The 26,240-nt window shown below is 41.0% G+C and overlaps 1 protein-coding gene across 3 annotated transcripts in view; it reads right to left on the reverse strand.

Moving 5' to 3' along the window:
* Positions 1–26,240, reverse strand: part of robo1 (roundabout, axon guidance receptor, homolog 1 (Drosophila)) — a 213,729-nt gene that overhangs the window by 175,147 nt on the left and 12,342 nt on the right. For all 3 annotated transcript variants that reach the window (XM_069707320.1, XM_069707322.1, XM_069707317.1), the window contains exon 2: positions 18,300–18,424. In XM_069707320.1, coding sequence (XP_069563421.1) covers positions 18,300–18,387 — 88 coding nt within the window. In that variant the 5' untranslated portion in view covers positions 18,388–18,424. The remainder of the gene's footprint in view (positions 1–18,299; positions 18,425–26,240) is intronic.

A 26,240-nucleotide genomic window follows, 5' to 3' on the forward strand; every position in this document is an offset into this window, starting at 1 on the left:
AGAGGTGTGTGTTTGGAGATGCTGAGTGGATGGTGTTGGATATGGGCTACAAACAACTAACAGAGGGTTGTGAAGAGCAAGACAGGTTGCTAGACAGTAAAACGCCCCACACCTGCAGAATTGTCAGAGCTGGAGGTGGATAGACATTAATTTCTCCCCTCCGTCTGCATGGTCATTGATTGGGAGACAGCTGAGGATCGACACAACAGCCTACAGGCAGGGACAGATGGTCCGGTGCCGCTGGAGCACACCGGCAGCATCAACTCTTCCTCCACTGTTGGGGCCAGCCAATCCCAGATGGTTGGGATGACAGTGGACAATGAATTATGAGTGATGTAAAACCACTGGGTAAGCATGCCGTAGCATTTATCATGGTTTAGGTTAGATACATAGCTAAGGGAATGACTTTTCAATGCAAGGCAGAACACTGACAAAGTAATAGAAAATAAACAAGTAAATATGTATCCAGTGTGACTTTGAGGTTAATTTTTATACGTGCTCACTGAGATGCTCACAACAAGACTGGAAGACAAAGCAAGTCCATTGAGAGAAATTTTCAAGTTCTGTTTGAGCTTTTTCAGTTTGAAGGGTTGCTTGTTACATTTTAGTCGTCTCCCTGTTTTCAAGGTCTGTCTCAAACTCACTGTTCTATAAAAATAAACAAGGAATGGCCTCTCACCTTTCTTGGCGCACACACACACACACACACACACACACACACACACACACACACACACCCTCTTCTTTCCACCTCTTCTTCTTTAGTCACGTCTGTATATTTAGGTGAGCGGAGCTGGAGTGATTCTCCTTGGCTCTAGGTCAGGGCTTTTGTCCGCCAGGGACTTTGACTTCTACAGGCTTCTCAGTGCTCTAATGGGGCACTGAGGGAGAGGAGGTTTCAGCTGGGACCATCTACCTCCTGTGGCAAGCTTAATTGGGTATAAAGAGATGTAGCCCTCCCTGCGCCCTCCACCTCAGGGTACCGTATGATAAGTTTAAGTACAGGCTCTAGACGTGGTGTGCAGGTTAAAGCTTGCTCTGCCTAGAAGGGAAGGACAGCGTCTGCCTGTGCTTTTGTATTCTTAGAAGTGTGCAGGACAGACATCGCCCTCAGATGAACAGTTTTCAGATTTTTCCTGATGACCATTGTGGTGCACTTAGAGCTCTGTTGGAATTACGTCTGTTTCAAGGGGAAACCGGCCTTTATAATGATGAATTTGACTGGAATGTCACTTCTCTCCTTCTCTCTTCAATTCCTTACTTAAACTGATAAATCAAGTCAGAAGCCATTGGACCTGGTGGTACTATGAAACCTCCACACTCAAAGTAAAAACAATCCCAATAAAAAGGTGAATAAATCATGTTGAATCTGCAGGTCAACAGTATTGAACAATAAACGTCTTTTTCGGCATTCCTTCAACAGAAAGGCTGGCAGGAAAGGTTTGGTGGGGGTTGGTTCAGCATGGAGGGAAGTGTTAATATGTGTTAATACACTAAAAGCCATAGGACCTTCTATAGGTGATGGATTGTCACTACTAAATTAGTGTGACAGCGCTAGTGCTGCTCTATAGGTCAGGGAAGAGCTATCATACATAGAAGGTAAAGAAGGCGAGGTGGAGGTCTACGAGAAAAACTGAGCAGGCAAAAAGAATCGAGTTGTATTATTCATAGATAAACAGAAATGATAGGCTATCCAGAACATAAGGCTGCAGTGTCTTTATATGAACAAGTTGCCTGGCATACTCCAATAAAAGCATTATACTGTGACGTGTAAACACGTCATCCATGTTTCTAATCATTGTGTCATACAGATGCTTCCTCATTTCTACTTGTTACCTTAGTAAGAGGTTATAAAAACAAAAGACATGAGGATTAAAGAAAAAAAATATAACAGCAAATTGTGTAATAAATAAAAGTGAAGTTTGGAATTAGCATGGAGAAAGAAAATTGTTGTTGCTCTTGCATTACTGCTGAAGTAATTTACTGCACTGAATGCACTACATATTTGATTCATTACATAATCTAGAGAATTAGCAATGTTATTAATTTGACAGATATTTGGACATAGACTATTGTATTAGACAAATTAAAAGTTTTGAATGCTGACAGCATTAGACAAAAAGTTAAGGGAATTACAATTTACCCTGATGGGGACATTGAGTGTCTATCCAAAACTTTGTGGCAATACATCCTATAAGAGAGAGATTTCAGTCTGGGCCAAAATGGTGGATTGACTATCCCAAGAGCCTCACTGCTACAGTGGGTAAAAATACAAACAAGAGAGTAGCTGCAGAAATATAAAGCAAAGACAGCAGCTCAGGAAAAATGCATAGTTGCATTGTTTGAATGCTACTTTTACACATACTGTACATGTCTTAGAAAGACACTTTCCATTTGCCCTTTATCTATCAATCTGAGTTCTACACATGCAGTGTATTGGTCAGAGATGGACCCAGCATAACCACGTGACTGATGGCAAATCAATACTAAGCGGCCCTGCAGTTATCGTTGGAAATATAGCAAGAGAACAAGAAACATCTGGAAATGTCAAGCTTTCCCAAAGCTTCTATAGTGGAAGACACCAGCACATACACCAGCAAATCGAATACATGTGTGCAGTAAACGTGTATATGATTGTAAAAACCTGACCTGTCATGATCGCGACAAAGAAAGCAATGGGATGGAATTAAACCAATATAAATCTTTACTGTGGATGTATGTGCAGGAGTGCTGCTGTGGTGAGGGGTCGGTGTTTGACAGCACGTTTCAGATGTGCTGAGGACATGTCAGGCAGGAGTGATGTGAGCCCTGTCAGCTCCTCACTCACACTCCATCCCAGAGCGCTGCGTCAGCTCCCTCGCTATTGATTGTTCGGCTTCTTTAGGGAATTTGGCTTGATCCGTTGTCACAAGAGGAGCAAAACCAATTGAATAGAGAAATCACATGTATAAATAAGCAATGTTCTGCATGAGGGCGCCCAGGAATGACACACTGAACTAGTCACCTTGACATAACCCTGTGGTTCAATCCCAGAGCAATCAGTGCTGACCAATGCTGTAAAGCCCTTATACAATAACACAGTCACATCCCTAATGACTGTCTATGTGCTTTTAAATAGATAGAGTGTCAATGTCTCTCACTGGGCTCAGTTAAAGGCTTTTTTTTTTCTTTCAAAATGGCAGGAGATTTCTTCATCGATTTATATTGCTACTATAAAATTATAAGACAAGTGTTAAATCTGCTGTTAAAGGGCTCATTAAATTCTGTAACTGTCACACTGGATACTGTCCTGTCATTCATTATTATTACTGTCACAGGGTATCTAAGAGTAGCACTGGGCCACAAGGCCGGATACTGACCTGCTTCTTCTAAAAAAAAAGGTCAGAGGAAATCTTCTTAAAGAGAAGCCCGATTTGATCTGTGAGAACGAGAATGATTTGAGAAGGAAATCTGAGCTCATGCTTTATCTGCATACTTTCAGGTTTCTTTAGAAATTTAAGATGACAATACATCTTTAATTAATTAATTTTATAGGTGGGAATATGCACTTCGAGGAGATTTAAACAGATTGAGCATCAAGTGTAGGAAAACATCTACATTTTTTGAGTCATTTCACTCCATTACTAAATCATACTTTATCAACTTTCATATATAGCTCTCCTTTTCATTTCTATAAATCCTTTCTCTGCTATGATAAGCACAGGACTCTTTCCTCAGAGCAGCCACACTGACAAAAGCACACAAATGAAAGATAAAGGCCATTGTCTAAAATTGGCCTTTTCCTCAGTTCAAACTGCTACTTTAGCTGAGTTGAGTGGGAGTTGAGTGGTTCTGTTCTCATCACGATGCTCTGCTCACTGCCATAGCTGCTTGCTGGGTCAGGAAACATGAGCTCAGCACCTTGGCCTCTCCCCCAGACATGCACAGAACGGCCGTGTCAGCACACACAGAGGGCAGATTCTACCTTGGTCCACATGTTCAGCATGCTAAAATGTTTACCATACTTTGCTGTAGCTGTACAGAAATTTAACACCATCTTTAACACCATCGGCATACTTTGAATGCCAAAAGAAAAGACAAGAAGGTCCGTGTGCAACATGTAACAGCTGTGTTGTTCGAATGTCTCATAGTTGTACTTTCAAACAGCAGTAGGTAAAGATGAACACACACACACACACACACACACACACACACACACACACACACACACACACACACACACACACACACACACACACACACACACACACACACACACACACACACACACACACACACACACACACACACACACACACACGCACAACCCCCCGCGACTCCCAGCCAACCTCCACTCTGCACTCATCATCAAATACAGTTCTGATCAAGTGATTACACGAGTGGTGTATGGGTGGAAGTCTTTGCACTAACAACCCCGGGCAGTCAGGACTAACAAAAGAGGAGAGTGAAGACAAAGCAGAAGATACTTCGTGACAATTCACTGACAGCAAGATTAACGATCCAACACACAAAGGTCCGGGGCAGTGAAGCCATTTGATAAGACCCTGACCCCCTCCACCACTTGGCCACAATAATCCATATATATCGAAGTCTTGTGGATTTTAGCAAACCTTAATGAGCAGATCTGGCAAATGATACTGCCCCCCCCCACCAATATCTAATCTAGATAATCTGATACTGCATCACAGACAGAAAGAGAAAAGACTTATTGGAGATCGTGAAGAGCAGTTATCTGTTGTAATATGTTAGTTTCAGTCTGCGGGGAGTGGAATGGAAAGTGCACGTAACTCTCTCTGCATGTGCTGTCATTGTGCAATTTATGAGCAGAGTAGAATAAGTGGGCAGGTTGAAGGCCTCTTCAACGCTGTTGTTGATATGGAAATGAGCGATAAAGAAGTCCGCACTGTCAACTTCACATCTCCCTGCATTGTCGTAGTGATGAAGGGCACTAAAAGTAATTAATTACAGCCAAAATAGTGAATACAGAAGGCCAGAGACATGGTGTCAAAGACACTGAAGAGGCTGTACTGTGCTGTTCTCAAGTTACTTCTCTCAACTCTCTCACAATGCTCACATAATTTTACAACAGAAGTCTTTAAACATTAATAACTGTCCATGTTGTGCATTAATTTAAGCAAATGGAAATTTCCAAATCTCTCAGGCTAGATGTAAAAATGTACTTAAGATGCCAGCTAACGTGTTTATTCTTTGATTATGCTGTCTTTGCAAAACAAAAAACAAAAAAGTGAAATCCCCCTGAATTGTTGCTCCTCTCATTATAGTATACATCTCACTCATCATGTAACTCACTCTGTCCTTCATCTGGCACAGCAACGTCCTTTAAAAGCAACAAAGCAGCCATGTGTTGTTACAGCTCTGACACATCAGCATGTTGTGAGCCACAACAGTCCATCGATTGATGACACATGAGTAGGTTACATTTATGACCTAATGTGCATCATTATCTGATAAATAACTGTGACCACCTGCCTGACACCATCTAAACCTATTAAACTGTGCTTAAATGAAATAATGATCGATATAAAAAGGACTTTATAATGATTTTAAAACACCTAAAAGATTCCCAATAAATGACAGAATACATTATCCTCCTCTTTACCATATTGGTACATTTCTATCACTTCAGTTCATATAAGTCTGCATTCATGGTGTACTTTTATGGTGTTTGATTTTCAGTCTTGATATCAATAATACATATCTTTTTGTGGTTTGAAATACCAAAAAACAATATTTCTTCTCTTGAGCATTTGTTTGGAGCTCTCCCAAAAACAGACTGTTTTTAAGGCAAATAGCCTTAAGGTGTCTTTAGGACATTTGATAGCAATGCTCCTCTCTTCTGATTGGATGATTTTTGTCTAAATGAAGAACGCCCTGGTTAACTAAAGGTTTTTTCAGCTCTTGTAATGTTCTACCTCCACGATTGAATAACTGACTGTGTTTTCTTTCACATAAAAGGTTGGACAGTGGACAGTGCTGAGGTCAGACGTACGACATCATCGGTAGTTTGTGACATCACAAACTTAGAGATGTTCAAATGGACTGAGCATCTTGACACTTTCACTGTATTTATGTAGCATATACACCTGCTCAATAACCTACAACGAAATGGAAATCTAAATTTATAGAATATGGGACCTTTAAAACAGTACAGAAGGCACATACAGTATGGACATTAGCACTGTTTGAGTTCATCAAAACAAGTGGTTATTTAAGCTATTTGTTTCAGTACAAAATTCCTTCTTTGTGTTACTGCAACTCAGCAAGTACACTAAGTTCAGAGAAACACAAAAGGGAACTTGTGATGAAAACACCAACATTGCAAGATACTTTGGCAAGAATATGTATCTATAGCCAAACTTAACAATGTATTTTTTTTCACAGCAGTGGCTGTAGATTTTATCACCCACCTCTTACATTGGAATCAATCTTTTCACAGCCAGTAAAGACAGGAGGAACAACTACACTGAGCATTATCTCTTTCAATGTACATGTAGGTATGTGAGTATTGTACTAATATAGAATTGAAAAAAAGATTGTACGAGTAATTTCAGAACTTGCAAAAACCTTGTAAACACTTTACATGTGAGATGTATTTAATATTTATCATCTTCTTCAACATTTAAACACGTTAGGCTGAAATTGCTTGTACGTGTATTTTTACAGGACTTATGACAGGCTGCGTCTTAACCAACCCCAGGTAGATGTATTAAACTGGGCAAAAATTCGCAAACATTGGGCATCAATTTACCATCAAAGCATTTCAGGCATAAAAAACTGTGACCAACACTAATGTTATAGCAATAAAATGGGTTGTGAAGGATATATCAATATATCGTTTTGAATGGCTGCTGGTCACCGGGCGCTGTAACCTTCAAGCTACGCCTCGTGCAATCAAATCTACAGTGCTGATAAAAGTGAATGCAGAGTACACAGCTGCACTTGTGCAGCAAAGCCTGAAGGTGTGACAGACACAGGTAATAAAACTAGGCAAAGAACAGCAAGTCGGGGGAGGCAGCCTTTTTCCCTCTCACCTTTCTTTCAGAAACATGACATGAATATGAGAAAAGGGAGATGGAGTGAGTGGGATAGGGAGGGGGGTGGGGAGGGGAATGCACCATATGGATTCAAAGGGAAGGGAGGGAAAGACAAGGGACAGAGCAGAAAAGCTGACACTTGACATAAGTCACCTGGATGCAGTCAGTTTTCTACAAGCATCAACGCCATCATCATCATCACCATCAACCTGTCCATACAAAATAAGGTGTGCTGAATGTGTGCGTGCAGGCGTGTGAGCGTAGATACTGTACATATATCCTGACCCTTGTGTCTGACTGAGTGCATCAGGGGTTCCCTTTTCTTCAATGTTGTGGCCCAGCTGTGTACGTTTAACCCCCCACACTTGGCCATGCCATAGGTCTTCTCATCCAACCATATGACAGAGGCCAACGTCCTCTCAGCACCCTTGAGCGTCTGAGATGGGCACGCAGCCAGTGACTGATCACCCGCTCGTTCCCTCCTGTCAGCACTTTCGCTCATCCAGCTCGTCATCAATGTTCCACGGTAATAAAACCAATGTCAACCTGCTCCTTGTGAAGTTCACATGGAGAGATAAGGGACGTAAACCTTCCTCTGGCTTTTTGTTCCAAATTAATTTTCCACTCTCTTTGTGTCTGGGTGCCATTTAGTGCTGACAGCAAGCTAATCCTATGTTTCCTTGCCTGATCTTCAGCCTTCATTAGGACATTTTGCTGCTTAACAGTCATTTTCCATTTGACTTTTATCATCATTTGTTTTTCTAAATGGAAATAATTGATCAGATGAGGTTGTTCTGGACCAACAGGAGCACCTTTTTCGTTAATTAAAACTGCATGTGGCTGCTGTAAACATTAGGAAAATGGGGTTGTATATCAGGCTTATTACCTGGACGTGATCATTAGTGCAAGGACTTTGTCCAGGAAATCTCTTATAACCTACCAAAAATAGGCTCTTCTGTTTCCCTAATGTTATACAGGAGAGGGAAGTATGAGGTTGTGATGCCCATATGATGGTTTGGGGAGAGATTGTAGTTAAACAGAAGAGCAAACACTGAGGGAAATGGAAAGCAAGTTTTGTTAGGATCAGGTCATAACTCAAATGTGGGCTGAGACAGGCCTATTTCCTATTTTTCTTTTTTTATCTTTCTGCTTGCTTACTTACCATTATATCAAAACAGGAAAATTCTTCAAGTCTAGGGAGTAATTCTATCTCCCCATGTCCTCTAACATTTCTTATCCAAATCATTACGTGTGCAATAGACAGCAGTATGTCGGCACTAAGAGGCCCCGTAGAGATTGTGAAGGTGCAGGTGGGACAACATTAAAACGAGATAAGGGAAACTCATAAACCAGCAGTATTTCATTTCCTAAAACCACAATAGCTCCCTGACGGACCGCTATCGGTTCTTCTGGAGAATTGTAGGTTGGTTATCGTTTCTGTGAATAGGTAGTCCAGGACCACAGAGGCAGCTTTGACTGGAATGTTAAAGCTTGGCATATAGGCAAACTTCTATAATATGTTATATTGTAAAATGATGTAAAATGCTGCTGATTAGTGAGTAATTCCTTCCAAAAAAGACCTAACGACCTAAAAATGCAACCACACCAATACGTGTAATACACCCGTCAGTCCATTGGACGATACCGTGTTAGTGTCGCGTTTTGCCTTCGGTGAGAAATGTAAGGTTCCTTTTCTTGGTTGGGTTTAGGAAAAGATCATGGGTTCAGGAAAATGTGACACGGTTACAATGATGCGTGTATTACACGCTTTGACGTGATACCCGGCAGACACTCTTGTATATGGAATGAAATTACACTCTTTGCACCTGACCTCCTGCTTTAGAGGCCCAATGGACAGTAAAATGTGAAAAATTCAATTATAAACGTTGTACTTTCATAGACAATTTAAAAAGAGCCAGCCAGTCTATTGTATCTCTGTAACCATGAACACATAATTTACAAACTGAGCTCTTGCTGCGAGGTAAATTTCTCACATTGTCACTGTACAATGCAACAAACATCGTACAGTGGGACCAATGTGCTCCCAACCATTGATTTTCTTACTCGCATCCTGGTAGCTCATTAAAGTTATAAAGAAGTGGTAGTTGACTGTGATAAAGCACTTTTACGTAGCTAAGTGGGAAATAACTGAGCTTCAGTTGTCGGAGGAGTTTGAAACAAAAATATTGGTCATTGCCAGATGTTTGCTGCTGTAATAGTACAAAGGGAAAATATCCAGTTGTGTCCCCAGTGTTTAAGTCTGTAAAAAATAAAATATATTTGTTTTCATCTTTATAGTTGGGCATTCTACAGGTTGATCAAATTCCCCAGATATTGCAGTTTTCACTTAGAAAGGACCCTTCTTCCTCCTCTCCTCTTCCTCAACGATTGTCTGTCTCAAAGCAGCAGAAGCCAAAGTGACGGAGACAAAAGGCGGTTTGAGTATTAATTCAGCACTCACGTCTTCTTTCAGAATCCTTTCACATGCAAAACACCAGGCTGCGCAATGGGCAGAGTGGGACGCTGACAATTACAGCCTCACATTGAGCCACCGTTGGAGACTCACTCTTCAGCCTGATTGACAAATGAAAGAGATGAAATAGCTTCCATTTAAAATGGCCACTTGCCAGAATAGGGGGATCATCTCCGATATCTTGTCTCAAATGGGAAAGGGAAAAGATGAGCGTGCATGGGAAATTGAGCCCACAATTCAGTACTTGACAAAAGCCATTTGGACTACATGCGCAGAATACCCAGTGGTACTGTGGATGCTTTAGAGCCCAAATTCAATAGAACATCAAGATAAAGCAACGACTTTCAGGGGATCTTTGCAACCAACTGTTCTTTCATATCAATCGAAAAACTTCCCATACTGCACTAACAAATCAACAACTCCCCTCCACATACACAGATGAACATAAAAAGGGGGGCATGAAGGCACACAAACATACACTGATTAGCCAAAATTGCTTTCTCCATGAAAACAAAATAAATCAACAAATATGTCTGTAAATCTCTGTGTTTGATTTCCAGAGACAAAGGAGATGTTAATTTCCCTGCTAAGCACGTAGACACGTAGATATCCCACCATTAATGTTACCCGATTTGTTTGCCAGTCCTTCAGTATATTCCAATCTACGCGACTGAGTGCAGAATCCAAATCAACAGTTTGTGGAGGCGGATACCTGTTGAGCGCCTCATCACACACGAATCCAAAATGACAAGTATCCTGTGTGTGTGGACAATGTGCCAAGACGAAGGGTGTGGTATTTTAGCTCCTTTAAAAACTTTAATTTCCAGTTCCGATGTGACTGAATAAAAGTAGGCAAGACCAATAGGAATTAAACAACAAAGCAGAGCGGTGTTTTAGTTGCATAAAATTTCCCGTAGGCAAGGATGCAGAGCTACACTTCAATTTACAGAGTCAAAGAACCGGCAAAAGAACAAACTACACATCAAAAAGTATTTAAAAAAAAGACTATGGCTATGGTTTTATTAAGGGATAAAGATCAGTTATTACTGCAGTTCGGATTTGTGTGAAGATTACTGTGGCCCTCAGGATCTGTAGCCTGAAGAGCACCCCCTGAAAACAAGAGGAATGAAATCACCTCACACTGACTTAACAAAGTCAATTATCTTGAGGGCAACAACTAGTAAAACAATTGGAATTACACATTAACATGCATGAACAAAAGTGCATCAAATAAAGGAACGTTGCAAGAAATGTTCATGTTGTGTGCATGATGTGCAGGTAGCCAGAGTAGACCGGTGTATAAATAACAAGTACTTGTATCTGAGAGCACAAACAGCTGCAGGGGAGTGCTGCGTGCTGCTGGAGGAGCACAAACAGGTTATTTAATGGAGAGAGGGATGTGAGGGGAAATTCATTTGTGAGATGACACTCTCCCATAGCCCCACAGCACAAACCCCATGAGAGGGATGTTGTGGCTGGTGGTGGTGGTAAGGTGTGTGTGTGTGTGTGTGTGTGTGTGTGTGTGTGTGTGTGTGTGTGTGTGTGTGTGTGTGTGTGTGTGTGTGTGTGTGTGTGTGTGTGTGTGTGTGTGTGTGTGTGTGTGAGCAGGACAGATTGAGGAATGAGGTGTAAAGATGCAGAGGTGCCCGTGTCATGTCTCAATGGAAATCAATAAACTCTGCAGCATGCACTGCACATCATATCACACTTGCAGACATGTGTACACACACTGACACTCACAACAACAAAAAAAAAAAAAAAAAAAGAGGTATAAAGGAGCTGCATATAGAAAAAATGTGAAGCTAAACTGTTGTTATCCTGTCGGCTCCTGTGCTATTTGATTAAAAAAGTAACATAAGAGCCTGAGGACGGACGACTACATCATTGTGCTGTTCTTCTTTCAAATGTCACATTTGAAAGCACCAAAGGAATGTTCATGAATAGAATCCTTATTAAAACCACCAGCTGAAATATGCTGTATGAATATTCAAAATGGAAATCATATTACATATTACTCCTTGAAGGATGTTCAGATTGACAAATTCCTTAAAGGATGTTTCCAAACTTGAAGTTAGTATACCCACAAAGTTGTACAGTAATGTTGAGGTCATCATTACTAAGTTAGTCAGCATATTTGTGATGACATTACAGCTTCCGTCATTTCATTTTATTTTGCTTGAACTATCAGTAATGACTTGCACACGCTTCACAAAGCATCTGGTGTTATCAACAAATATTTTTGTCGTCTCATTTCATTATACTGCTTTTCTTTTCTTTTTAGGTGTGGTGTATTATCTGTTGGTTAGAGGAGGTGCAACCTAACCTAAATCTAACCTTCACCTTGAACTAACTTTGTTACAGCGTCAACCTTAACCGCAGTGAGCTGAGGTACAAGGTTAAGTCACGCTGCAACCGAAGGTGTGAAATAAAGAAACAGCACACAGAAGCTGGGGACATCAAATTTTAAGCCTGAGAGCAAAATATGTAAAAAAAAAATTTTTTTTAAAAAGTAAAAGCTGTGCTGGCTCTGTATAAATACCCCCTCCTTACACACACCAACTCACATCCTCAGTGACAAAAAGAGAAAATACCAGAACAAAAAAAGGAGGAGAATAATAATAAAACAAATGCCCAGACCTCCTGGAGCAGATTTTTCATCATTAAATGATGGCCTGAGGGTGGAGGGAGCATGATGAGGAAACACTGGCTGGTGCCCTGCTCTGTAATTAAATGGTGCCCGGACGGAGTGAGAGGCAGGGAGATTATAAGCACCAGGCTCGGTGCCCCAGGAAACAGGAACAGCATCAGACGCTTCCAACAATATGGTTATCTTTGACCAAACTTGCTTTTCCTTTTTGCAAAAACAAAGATGGCAGACAGATTGACATTGTCTCCGAATGGAATCACTGCAGGCTCTCATACAGAAATGCAAAATACATGAAAACACACAGCACAATATAGGAAAAAGGTCATTAAAAACAAAAAAATATGGTAGACTATACAATCTGAAATAAGACAAGTAATAATGGAGATCAAATGGAATATGGACTGAACATGATCAATATTCACAAGAGGGGGGAGGGGGAGGGGACTATCCCAGCTCACTTTGGGCAAAGGCAGGGTGCGCCCTGGACAGGTCGCCAGTCTATCACAGGGGATGATGGGAGGGAGCCAGAGTACCCAGAGAGAAACCACGCAGGCACAGAGAGAACATGCAAACTCCGCACAGATAGGCCCAGGCCCAGATTCGAACCCAGAACCTTTTCGCTGTGAGGCGACAATGCTAACCACTGCACCGCCTCATTGTGAGAAAAGCAAAGTTTGTTTCCTGAACACAAATACTGCAGTATGTATCATAGTTTGTGGTGTTAAAGCAGAATAAACCTCACACAACAAACATATTGTTGAAGAAAGAAAACAGTGTAGAGAAGGAAAACAGAAATTAAATAATGTACAGAGTGAAAACTGCTATGATCGCGAATCCACAATTTCAGTCTAATAAAGATTGGTTCGCTTTGAGAAATCAGTACGGACAGCGCTGAGAGAAAAGGCTTAGTGCTGGTCTCTTTGACAAAGCTCTTTAATATGTCTTAATTAAATGAATGGTGTTGCTAAAAAATATTCTGTCACAGAAATGTCATTAAATAAAATGCCAAGCCTTCAATCCCTTCCATTCTTCAATAACGCCACACTAGTAAGTAAAACACACAGTGGTGAAATGAGGATTTTTCACCAAAATACAATTACTAGGCCTTTAGCAAAGTGCTGTATAAAGCAATCAGGAATCACTCCTGCAAGTTGGCAAAGAGAGAAATAGACACAGTATATAATGGCTGGGTATTTTATTTAGAATTTGTCATTGGTAAAAAGCTTTTTCTGCCCTTTGCCAAGTAAAGATTGTTGTATTGCTGCCAGTCAGGTTTTGAAATCTCTCAATGGGGATTGAGGGCGAGTAAAGTCCTCCCTGAAAAATGCCCGTGACTCCACAGAGTCATGCGACTGATGCTGAAGCGGTGCTTCATTTTTCTGGCTTTAGCATCAAATTAAATCAGACATCAGAAACGACCTTCAGATATCAGCACAGCCAATATGCTGACGAGGATGCATCTGAGAAAAAGGCCAGTGATCAAGATTTATGGGGTGAGGCTACACTGTGTGTCAAGAGTGATACGTGTCTCATCAACGGTGAAATGAAATGTCAAATTAGTTTGTGTGTGTGAGAGGGGTGTTTCAGCTCATCTATGCAAAGGCTCTAATGGCTGTTTGTACACAAAGGTCCAGAGACAAAGAGACACAAAACTGCAGTCAAATGAGACCCGGAGTGAGAGAATGAAAGGGAGGCGTGAGTGTCAAACAGGGTGCTTATAGTGCAGAACACTAATAAGAAGAGCGTCAGCAGGACAGCGGCAGCAGATCCATTCTCCTCTGGGCTCCATCTTGGCAGTACCTGTTATAAACTTCCCCTGCCGTCTTGCACAATTGGTTCTGTAATTTAAAAAGGTCAGCACAGCTCCTGTGTAATTCAATACTCTCATGGTGCTGTATTAACCACATATTTAATCACCCTCAGGGTGGTGTGCAAGCTGAATACTGAATCTAAAGGGAAGAAGTAGGACCCACAGTACAAGGCAGCACCTGGCTTTCCCACATGACAGACGTATGACTAACAGTTTATCCGTGAAAACAGCTTTAAATTTCCACTTAAGTGGAAAAACATATGTGAAACTGAATGTTTTAAATGGGGCATTCAAAATAAAAATCATAAAGTAAAACCGGACTGTGGGAAAGAGTTTGTTTTAAGATGTTTTTACCATTGAATATGTCTGAGATGCACTGTGGGTATGACAGATTCTAACAAACCAGTGCACTCTCCTCTTGAAGACCAACAGGTCACTTTAAACTGACTGTCCAGAAAACACCAGACACACCGACAAAATGGTTCCACAACTGCAGTGGAGAGCAAAAAAGTCAAAGTAGTTTATTCCCTCGTTCAGCCCAATTCAACAGAAGGACACTACAGGGAACGTTACAGTTGAAGTCCCATAGGCTGAAAGCTGGCTGTTACTGCTGATCCGACTGTCTTTCTTCCAACACTGGTTGCTGTGAGTAATATTTTCCCCATTTTGTTTCCCAAAACAATAAATAAGACTGTTCTGATTGTTGGAGTCATATAGTTAAATGTTTTCCCTCTAAGGTGACTTAATGTTTTAATGTTCTTAATATTTTCCTCAAATCTGCAAATGACTCTCTGGGATTGACATATTTGAATTGAGGTTTTTTTTCCTTCCTTCTTTTTCTGTTTTTTAAAGAGTCCTCCATTTTTCTTCAAGGACTGTGTTTTTGCAGTTTGTTTGTTTAAAAAACGTTTATAGCTTTTTCATTTTTTTATAACCAACACTATTTTTGAACTGAACTCTTCATACTTCTGTCTTTGTGTTGATATATTTTCTAATAAAGGAAAAACAAGTTGTGGCAATGACTTTTTCTTTGTTCTTGTTTATACCCAATCTCTCCCTTACATTGAGGTTTTATGGGCATTTAATTCACATTTAAAGCGAACATCCTTTGTGTTGGCTGACTTCTTTTGGGTTTCTGTGTGTGACCAAAACTGTATTTGTCAGGATATTACCTGGCCGTCCTACCAGAAAATAGAAATACAAAATAAGTTAACAACAGAAGCCGTCACAAGAAGCAACATCTTGTGTGATGGAGTTTGATTTACTGGGCAATCCAATTGAAGGGCAGATTAACCAATGAAAGACCATCAGTAATATGAAGAAAACTCAACTCTCTTTAATGGAGACATAATTATTGAATGTTTCCTGCAGTATAACTCTCAACACACAATCAAAGTCTGCAAAAACTGTTGAGTTAAATAATAACAATTACCCCAACAAAGATTTGAAATTCTAACTTGAAAATATGAAGCACCTATTGCAACGAGGCTGGCGGAGCATTGAGGAAAATGAATGGAGCTTCAATCAACAAAACCAAGAAAATCAAAGTGAAACTGCTGAAATATTTGAGATTGGGGAATATCCGACACGCTACACACTTATCCACCACCTCGACGTCCTCATCATTAAACATCCACAGTGCTACAAATGAGTACTTTCTGCACTGGCACTGAACAAAAAGTATTATCTGCAGAATCATCCAGTATGGACATAAATGCCAGCGCACTCGTCTGGTATCCCATATTTACCAGAGTGAGACAGTGTACAGGGATACTGGCTCATTACTCATGAATCTAAGAGAGTTAACAAAGTGGTTCAGAAAACCCTGAGGATGAAAGTGCCTTTTAAAAAAGGAAGCAGGGCGTCATTGCTTTTGGGAACTGACGGTATTTACTTTATGGCAAAGAAATTAAAAGAGCTGTCAGTCATGGAGTATGCAAAGAAATACAAATCAAAGGGATACCTTGACATTTCTCTATCATTGAGAGACAATACGAGGAAGCCACAAGGTCCAGGTGGAATTCAGCTTTGTCACATCTACACTAGATATTTACGACAGTTTCCTTGCTATGCTGACACATGTGAAGGAGGTACAATCCAGGATTTAGATCTGACATCCCTCTCTGATTTGGGTGAATTGTCACTGACGCTGAACACCTTGCTTGAGGCACCAAGTGCCTTACATAAGAAAGCATGTCTATTTTTAAATATTTGTTCCTAACACCGATACACTCACAGACACGTCATTCTGCACTTTAAACTATTTTGTGTGTCACCTTGTATCTCTCCAGTCATTAGCTGTAGAGATAAGAAAAGCACTTAATTAGGGCACTGCGATGCAATCCGTGTGAAGCAGAGGTGTTAACTCACCTCATGCAGAATTTAATGCTAATAACTCTGACTGCTGTCAGCAATAGATCGTGCACCAAGGATGTGATTGAAAGGAGTTTTGCCAAGGTAGTGATTCCTCACCTATGCACACACACGCACACACCTACATACACCCACATACACACAAACGCACACCCTCAAATCAGAGTAGAGGGAGTCACACATTGCCCTCTGCGTGACAAGTAAATTGCTTCCTAGATAGTGTTGGCAAAGGAAAATACAGAGAAAGAAGGTGGTGGTATGAACATGGTTAAGAAAGTGAATGGAAGGTGAAAGGCAATAGAAAGAAGCAGAGGAGCCAAAATCAATCCGTAACAGAAAGCGGCGAATGTGAAATGCTCCACTAAGCAGCACTTCATGGACCTGTCTAAAGAGAAGTGGGTGGGAAAAGGGAGACATCAAGATGGTGTAATTGAGATGACTGTCAACTGTAGAGACAATCTAAGCATATGGAGTGTGTGCTTCTCTAACCTCAGACATTTAAATGATATGACTCTGGTCAGGACCTGAGCCATGTAAAAATAAGTATATTTAAATATGTAAAAACAATCTTACAAGACATGGAAAAGTTTAAATTAGAATATATTGAAAAAATAAAATCAATATCTGGCAAAAGTCAACAGAAAAACAGTGATAAGTTCAGATTTCATGTACAGAGTTCCACCTTGATGACAGAAAACAATGATGTGTTGCTCATACAGCTTGAGTCAGGAACTTCCACCATGAACACTTAAAAAAAAGTGTTTCTTAACTTGTTGGGAAGACTCTGAAATTATTCGGTGACCTTGAGAACTTTTTGACAGAAACCAAAGAGCATTCAATAATACATTTCAAACTCAATGCCTCAACCAAACCAGGCTCAGAACTGCTGACTAGTAGATCACATATCCACTGCATTCAGAAGACCTGCTGTCAGGGAGCTACTTTAAAAACAGTGGAATACAACATATATGTGGCTACAACCACAGTCGGTAAAAATAACAAACATGAAGTGCGAAGTTGTAGTTCAAATTGTATAATATTTTGGACACTTCTGATTAACATTATTAGGTAGAGATAGAATTGTATGGTTCTCTTTTACCTCTGTTCTTCACATTCAAAATTAAGATAAAGGAAAAGTGTTCAGAAGAGGAACAGCGGTAAACATTAGGATATCAGAGTTATACTGCCCATGTAAGCTTCTGGTAGAGCTGACACTGTAAACCCACAAAGCGCTTGAGTTCCCAAATCAGTGTCATACATGCAATTCAGGATGTATCAGAGCTGTTGGTGGGGATTGGGTAAAAAGGGAGATCTGTATGTATTTGTGAATATTCTTATTAAGAACATGGCTGAGGTTGTAAACTAGTTTCCTAAATACAAGTAAAACTGGTTTGAATGTTGTTAGCTTGTTAAAGCCACACAGGGCTCACAGAAGTTTTTCACAATAACAAATATTGAATGTACTCCGTTCATTCTATTCTTTATTTTCTTATCTGGATAGTCAGGAGTTTATCTCCGCACGCCACCGGGATAGGTTTCTTCTAGTGAATCAGGTGTAGTAGAGAAACTAGGTTGAGCTTCACAGCTGCAAGTCTTTTCACTTGTCTAAAATCTCACCTGAAGAAATGTTCATACGTTTCCTAAGAAAGGTGAGCTGTCTCCAAAAATCCAAAAGAAAAGTTTCAGCTCCGCCCCGAAGAAAACTGCTGTAATCTTTGTGCCGAGTGAGTGAGTCCTCAGACTTTTAAGAGTTACAGTTACATGTTGACAGTGAATCACTGGAGCGAGAACAATAGTGTCAAGCCAACAAGAGTCAGACAAACACACAGACTGACAGACACTGACGATGACAATGACAAATTGTGATGATGGAGCCAGACCGTGATGTTTTCATCACTGATGAGAGGACATGCCAGGGCAGAGAAACATCAAATGTCTTACCTGGGACTAAAGGAACCTCTTGGGCCTGAGCCAGTCTGAGCAGAACAATGATGAAGAGGGGCGTGGCCCCGGACCATGTGCCACGCATTATGGTGCTTACTGTCCTGGCATCACTTGATGTCAAACTGGGGAAAGAGAGAAAAATATAACAGTTTAGGACTGGTTTTGTGGCTGGGATATCTCTCTTTTTACTGGGTTACAAAGGAAAAGTTGACATTGAATTTAACGTGCAGATTACAATCAATTAAACACCAGTTTTAAGGCGAAAATAAGAAGTTGCGCAATAGCATGACAGCAATACAAAAACCTCCCATTTCTGACTTGTGTTTCTCTGGCGACTTACGTTACGTTGCAACTGTATGACATTGGAATCCATAATATGGCATTTTAAGAGAGTTAAGAGAGTCTTAAGAAGATGAGAAGATTGGAAATCGACCGTCTGTGTTGCTAAACACTGACCTAGTCTAATTTTGTTCACACTAACACGCACAACCAATGTTTGTGTCAAATGGATTTCAGACAGGGGAGACAAAAGCGTCAGAGTTTAGTGGTGTGTGCGAGACAATGCCACTGAGCTGACATCACCTGCGCATAGAGACAGCGACCGTCTGCAGCATGGAAATAAATCAGAGTATTCTCCGGATCAGCCATCTGTGGAACAACCAGTTCACCCTTGTTTCATTACATGCAGCAGGCCAGGCAGTCTCCTGGTCTTCCTCCGTATCTCTCGCTCTTTCAGACTTCCCTCCATGCACCGCTATGCACTATGATTTTCTCCTCGCAGCCCTTCTTCCCAGGCATGGCATACTCCTTCAATTGGACATGCTTCGACTGAAATATGATGGACTGGCTTTATCATGAATTCCAAAGCACCGAAGGAGCATCTGAGTCTCTACAAACCTTGCATCTTTTGAGATGATGAAGAGCATTTAACATCGCCTATCCACAGTGAAAAGGTAAAAGCGCACAATAATGAAAAAGGGTAAAAATGCTCATTTTGCAAAGCTTAAAATGTTCAGAAAGATTTTGCACACCAGACCACATATTTCCTACTATTGTATTGTATTCTCCTTCCTTCTTGCGTGTTAAATGTGACTTAATTCTTCAAAACGTTCATGTCTTATTAATTCTTGCAGCGCCAAATAGACCAACTATTTGCCATTTATTACTGGAAGCACCCTCTTTTTATGTCATCCTTTCTTACTGCCTCTCTCTCTCTCTCTCTCTCTCCATTCTGTAATAGGGTTGCAGGAGAAAGAAGGCCCAAGCATACCAATTTGCTCTATTGGCTTTTTTCTTTCACTAATCTTATCTTTGAATACTCAATGGACACTCTTGCGCCCCTTTATATGCATTTCCTGGTTTCAGAATTAGAAGAGCCTCTGAAAAGGCCATCTATCAGATCTCAACTGGGGAGCTCGCTGCTGCAACGCGTGTTATCATCACCTCATTCCTCCAGTGTCACAGCACAGCCAAAGAATTATGTGTTGGATTTTCACAATTGCTCCATTTGCATGTGATGATGACAAGCGTACACCCTGCTAAATGTCTGATAAAGCAATCCCAGTTGTCAGACTGAGAGTAAATTCAGTCCGCCTGGCCACCTGAACCCACAGCAACCCGCTATCCTGGAAGGGAAGCGGACCGAGTTCCCCAATTTACCTTGATAATTGCATCAGATAAACACAGCATCATTCTCTTACAGGCAATCTGATAAATTCCCAATTACCAGTCGGGAGATGGCTGTGATGAGTGGGCGCCAGCGGTCCTCGGGTTTGGTATTGTGAGGTACAAGGCAGTGAAACGGCCTCTTCAACCCCCAGAAGGAAGTGGGGAGTCGGACTTCAACTCATCACGTCCATCATGTTCCATTTGATTAATGAATGGACACATTAGAGATAAAGAAAGATTTATACGAGCCCTCCCTCCAGGAAACCACAAACACGTATGCGAAGATACATCTCAGTCCAATCAATGACTATTCTTCTGCACTCATGATCAAACCTGCTGCCACGAAAGGAAATGAGCATGTTTTACAAGGCTTGTTTTAGTGGCTTCCTCCGCGTTGCCCACCAATTGAGTTGGAGAGGAACGAGACGCCTTTCTTTATCTGACTCAATGACTACTGAATGGATTCAAGCCAATTAATCAGGCAGTGACAAGAAGCATTGCTGCTGCCTCGGTGACCAACTCCCACAAAAGACAGGAACCATCAGCAGAACAGTCACTGGCCACAAATTGATTTCCGAACGCCCACTAAACCAAAGCAACGTAATTCAAAACCTGCGGTTCCTCAGTGGGACACGTCCACATGACCCAAGAGATTGGACAACTGTGGATAACGTACCATGGATGAACAAATATATACTTCTCAGCATATTTTCTCAACCTGCATTTCCTGGTGAAGTTATGAGATGCAGTGCACATGTGCTACATCCTCAAACCTGGACAACACACTAAATGGAGGGTTTAAACGGAGGCTATGAGGAGAACTTTGAGAATAAGAATAAACTTCATATTACCTCTGACAGAGGCCTCTATCTGTTACTGCTAGCTACTTCTCTTTCATCCTCTGCTTCTGAAGCACACATTCTTACTTTGACAAGCAAAAAAGTAAGTCAGAGTAGGAGGCAAAATCACAGCGAAAACTGCAAATAGGATGAGAAAACAAATTCTGCAAGTACAAACGTTAGTATTTGTGAATTACTATGACATGCAAATACATCACATCCTATTGCAATAATAACCAGTTGGAAAACAAACTAGCAAACTCTTCGTGTACAAAATCAAAACAGGTGCAGCTCTTGTCGATCTAAGATTATTTTACATTCACATATTCTCAGACACTTGCTGATAATGTGGTGGAGTTTGGTGAGTCTAACCAGCCTCATATTAGCCAAAGCAAAGTATCAGCAGTGTGCGTTAGCCAGATCAATGTAGTATTGTCTAATGTTAAGGAATTTTCAGTGTGAAACTCCTCTGTGTTTCTTTCAACAGGGTTTTCTTGATTAGCTGCAGCAGATAGCAGACTTGAAATAATCCAAATCTATATTTAAATTTGCATTTGTGTATTAATTATTATTCTGCTTGTTTTCTCAACATATTCAGAAACACCAAGAATTCTGTTGTGCATGTAGGACGATTATAAAAATGAGTTTTAATTTCTATGTCAGCCCTTTATACTGCACTTTACTTCGCAGAATAATAACTAAGTAACTTCTTTAGAGGTTTAATGCCAATACATAAATATACTTTTTTTTTTTTTTTTTTTTTTTACTTTTCTGCACTGTTAGCATTTACCCACCCACAGGACAGTCAACAATATTGTGTGATTAAAGTTTAATACAAGTTTAGGAGTTCAGAAATAATGCCTCCACATATCTCCATAAGACTTGTAAAACACTCATGGAGTAGCAGATACAGCAATGAAACACAAACAAAAGGCCAAAAGAATAACACATTAAATTTGCTGAAGCATCAGCTGCAAGTTCACAGTCCATTTTGATTCAGTGAGATATAAATATCCAACTTAACACTTATGTAATTAATAACTAGGTCAACTGTGGTGCCACAGGCTTCCACGAGCTTGTCAACAACAACACATTAACAAGTGCACAATACATCAACACAATCAAGGGGAGTTTGTCTTGGTGCGCAGGCAGACCTGCAAATCTCATTAGGCGTGGTTCGTTGTGTTGTGCAATGTCAGCGTCATGTTTTGATGGATAGTTCCTCGAGCACTCTGTTCTCTCCATCACCATGGCTACTCCTTCCTCATAAAAATGCCAACACTGGATTAAGCATCTCACATTCACATCATGCACCTTCACTTCATTACAATAAAAGGATTAACCTTCCAGGGATCAGTAAAGTGATCTGTGGGGAGGGTGGACGACATGTGGCTGAACTGTCCTTCCCCCCTTTGCGTAAATCACGTCTCTTCCAGTGCTTCAAGTCCTGTTGCTAATAATCTACACTCCTGCAGGGACCACAGGACAGACTGTAACAAGGCTGAGGGACGACAAACAAATCTGAAGCTATTAGGACACCCTGCAGTTGACTTACATAATAGCACATGCCCCATGCAATCCACAGGGAAAGACCCTGCTTCCCTGTCCCACTTTCTGACCATTGCTAAAGTATGTCGTGCAGCGACTGGTCACTAGAAATGTAGAAAACTATTTCTACTATTTCAGGTAGGCACAGTTTGAAGCTTTATTTTCTGGGATAGATTGGCTAGAAAATTGCTATAATCTAACAAAAGTTAAGGGTCTCTTCATTCAAAACTGGCAAAATGATGGAGACGTAAGAAAAATCCAAATTAGAATAAATTAGATTAGGTGAAAGCGCTCCAGTGTGACGGGGGAGATGAGCCTGGTCACTGTCACCTCCCTGCAGTCATCTGTCTTCTCATGAATGTGATCTGTACATGAATGTGATAAATTAAAAGCTGATTATTTCCTGGAGGGAGAAGCCAAGCGCGTGGCCCTCAGCCCCTGTGCTATAGCAGTGATGGATTAGCCTGTAGTCTGCACTATGGACCTGTCCCCACTAACTGCACAGCCACGGACACCACAGGCCTAAGTGCCACCAATCGAGATGCCATCTCTGACAACTCTTAATTTATTTGAATAAATGCTTCAGGGTCTCTTTAAAGGACAACTCCATTCTTTCAGGGGACAGTTGAATTGTTCTTAGATTTTTTTTTTTTTATAATTAGTACCATAAAAACATCCATCCCTATTTAGCACTGATAAATTCTACGGGCATATTTTTAAAAGCTTCGCAATGTGTTATTTTAAATTATTTTATCTATTAAACAGACCCTTCAATATAAACTTCCCTTTATTCCTTTGGAGTGACTTGAGCTGATGAATGTAGGGTCTCATGAGAAAAAAAGACAGAAAAACCTGTATGTTTTGAGGTTGCGTTCATAATTTTCACGAAGAGGAGCATGAATAGCAGAACTGTTACCCAGTGAGAAATGCCTCTCTAAGAATCAGTATTATTGCAGTCAGAGAGCAGTGTTAAGATAAAAGTTGTGTGTCTACAAGCTCAAGTGCTCTGTCCATGAGCTTCCACACTGAGGAGGTTTTTACATTATGGGCCCATTCTCATGTGTCTGAATCATTTTCCCTGGGTCGGCATCATTTGGAAGGCCTACAGCGCAATTTGTCTGCAGTGATTGGGTCTGCCTGGGTGGGAACAAAGGCGGTCAGCCTGGCCATTGTGTCCTTTTGTGTCCCATATGTCAGAAGTCCGCGATACAAACAATGCAGCAACTGCCAAGAGCACAACAGTCATTATCTCCTGTAGAATCACTGTCATTATCCCTGCAGCAATCATAACTCTAATTACAAAAGTTGCATTGTAAGCAGGTAGATTATGCAATGTTAATTACGTGTGCACAATGTGGCAAACGCATGTTCAAATGCTACTCGCTATTGTGTACCGCACAAAAGCAGCACAAGGTGTACCTTCTGCCATATGCAGAACAACGCATAGTCCCTTGGTGGCTGGTTTAATCCCTCATGGTGCAATCGCACAACTCCTGTCATTAATAACATCTGGTTTTGATGCTTGTAATGAATCACCCTTAAACAGATTATCTGACAGAAACCAATATGTCAGTGTGTTGATTTTTAATTGATGAACCTCATCCTATAAACTGCTCCATTACATTATTTGATCACACCATCAGCTGGAGGAAGCTGAGCTGCAGGTATTTTCCAAGATTTTAGACTCAATCGTTTGAGTTCTTTTTCATTTTCAAGGCACCACTTCCCACGTTCCTGCAGAAAGATACTTCATTGATCTCTCTCCTAATACACTCAGCTTTAAAATCGGTATGAGCCACCGTGTAACAGGAACAGGAACAGAAACATTGTGTGGTAATGTAGGTTTGAAAATGTACAGGTGCCAGGCTAATGATCTCTGGTAATCCAGTTGCTAAAATTTGCTTTGTGTTCCCACATACTTGCACTGAAAGATGTGTGTTCATAAAATCCCAAAGATTTTAAAAACAAAAGCGAGCCGAGTGCAGTACAGCAGGTTTTTTTGTATTAATCATCATTAGGGTTCACTTTACCAATCCACTCTGGTAAATTAAAACCTCAGAATAATATCTCCATCATTGCTGTATTTCTGTGCTCTGACAAAGGCATATATCTGGCCGGAAAGCAGCGCAGCAGAGCCTGCCAACTCGGAAAAGACCTGAAACCACCGGGCAATAAAAAGTGACATCAGCAATGGGAAAGTTAATAGTGTGTTTCAGATGCACTTTCTGGAGGACAGGAGAAGCAGAGGTTTCATTCACTGTAAGTGACAGTGTCTGGCATTCTCCCTCTGCCTCCCATATGCCCTCATGAATTTCAACCCGCTCTGTGTGATAACTTATAAATAGTTGAGGCTTCCAGCGGGGCTGACGTGACAGAGTGCAACGTCTGGGCTTCCGCTGCGTTTACAGTCTGCGCATACAGACAGCTTGTTCTCCTTATTCATCTGTTCAACGTGATGTCTGATTGCAGGCACACTGCAGTTCGCCGCTGTTGTGTGTGGTAAGAAGTGTCACGCTGGTGGTTGTGTAAGTCTGTTTTCGACTTCACAAGCCTATTTCTAACTTAGCAGAGCTCATTTCAGCACAGCTGTCAGAAAGCGCCTCAAGCTGAATAAACAGAATACAGAACCACGTAGACTGAAGACAACATGACTGCAGGCATCTGTTTCAAATTGGGCTACGGGCACATTTTCCTCTGTTTCTTGCACACTACAGGTTCTCTTGCTCGTTTATAATCTGACATGCTTCTTATTGCCTCTGTGGTGAATTATATTGTATCATTTATCTTTACAGGTAAAGTTAACACGGTTGTCATCAGAGCAGTGCGATGTGAGACAGCTAATTCTGCAAAGCGGGAAATAAAAGACCCTTTACACAACGTTCTACTCTACAACACAACACTTTCACCTCTAATACAACACTGTAAAGCTACTTTTTTCAATACTAATCATGGGCCTGGGTTCTTTGAAGAATTACATTTAAAAAATGCTGGTCTGAGAAACGTTATCTCTCCGTGACTAACACCAAAGTGTAGGAGAAGCAGTTCTCCTGTAATCACATGATCATTCACATGTGTTTTGTGCCTGGGAGTAAAATGTATTTGTTTTATACTTGTATCTGCCACTTAAGTAAAAATTGAACTTTCAGCAATTTGATAAATACGGCCCATGGTCTCAAAGAGGCTCGACTGTACGTCCGTCTCTTAGGAAATGGACCAGTTGAGATCAGAGCTGTGAAATTGACACAGTTCTTCCTTCCACTTGCAGCATTCAAACCACTGGCCCATAGTGGTAGACTTTCACGCTTCAGCAAACAACAGACCAAGATCAAATGTGTGATATGAGACCTGAAAACTACGCAGGGATAAACCGCAGCAGCTGCAACAGTCTCCACCGAGCGGGAAAGAGAGTGAGAGAGAGTGTGTGTGTGTGTGTGTGTGTGTGTGTGTGTGTGTGTGTGTGTGTGTGTGTGTGTGTGTGTGTGTGTGTGTGTGTGTGTGTGTGTGTGTGTGTGTGGGGGGGGGGGGTAGATAATGAGAACACAGAGGGGTTAGCACTGTCTTATTGCTGACAGACAGGAGCGGTGGACCTGAACATGTACGTGGTTCAACAACCCTCTGACATGGTGAGCTCTTCTCTTTGGGACTGTCAGCCTTCAGCAGAACACATCATCTCTCCATGAGGATTTCATCACATTAGCCTAAGCCGGGTGCACAGATAGCAGCAGCAGCAACAGTGTATCCTCCACATGCAGACGCACAATCACCAATTAGAGTGATCACACACACTGTAATTAGCAAGACTGACTGATTTGAGCTTGTGTAAAATGTATTCATATTATCCAGATTACAAATAAGCACATTCATCTAATTAGCATGCACAGCT

The sequence above is a fragment of the Brachyistius frenatus genome, unplaced genomic scaffold (genome assembly GCF_029030835.1).
Source record: "Brachyistius frenatus isolate BFR_SWC_R1_liver_20210118 unplaced genomic scaffold, ASM2903083v1 Contig_68, whole genome shotgun sequence".
NCBI classification, from domain to species: domain Eukaryota; kingdom Metazoa; phylum Chordata; class Actinopteri; family Embiotocidae; genus Brachyistius; species Brachyistius frenatus.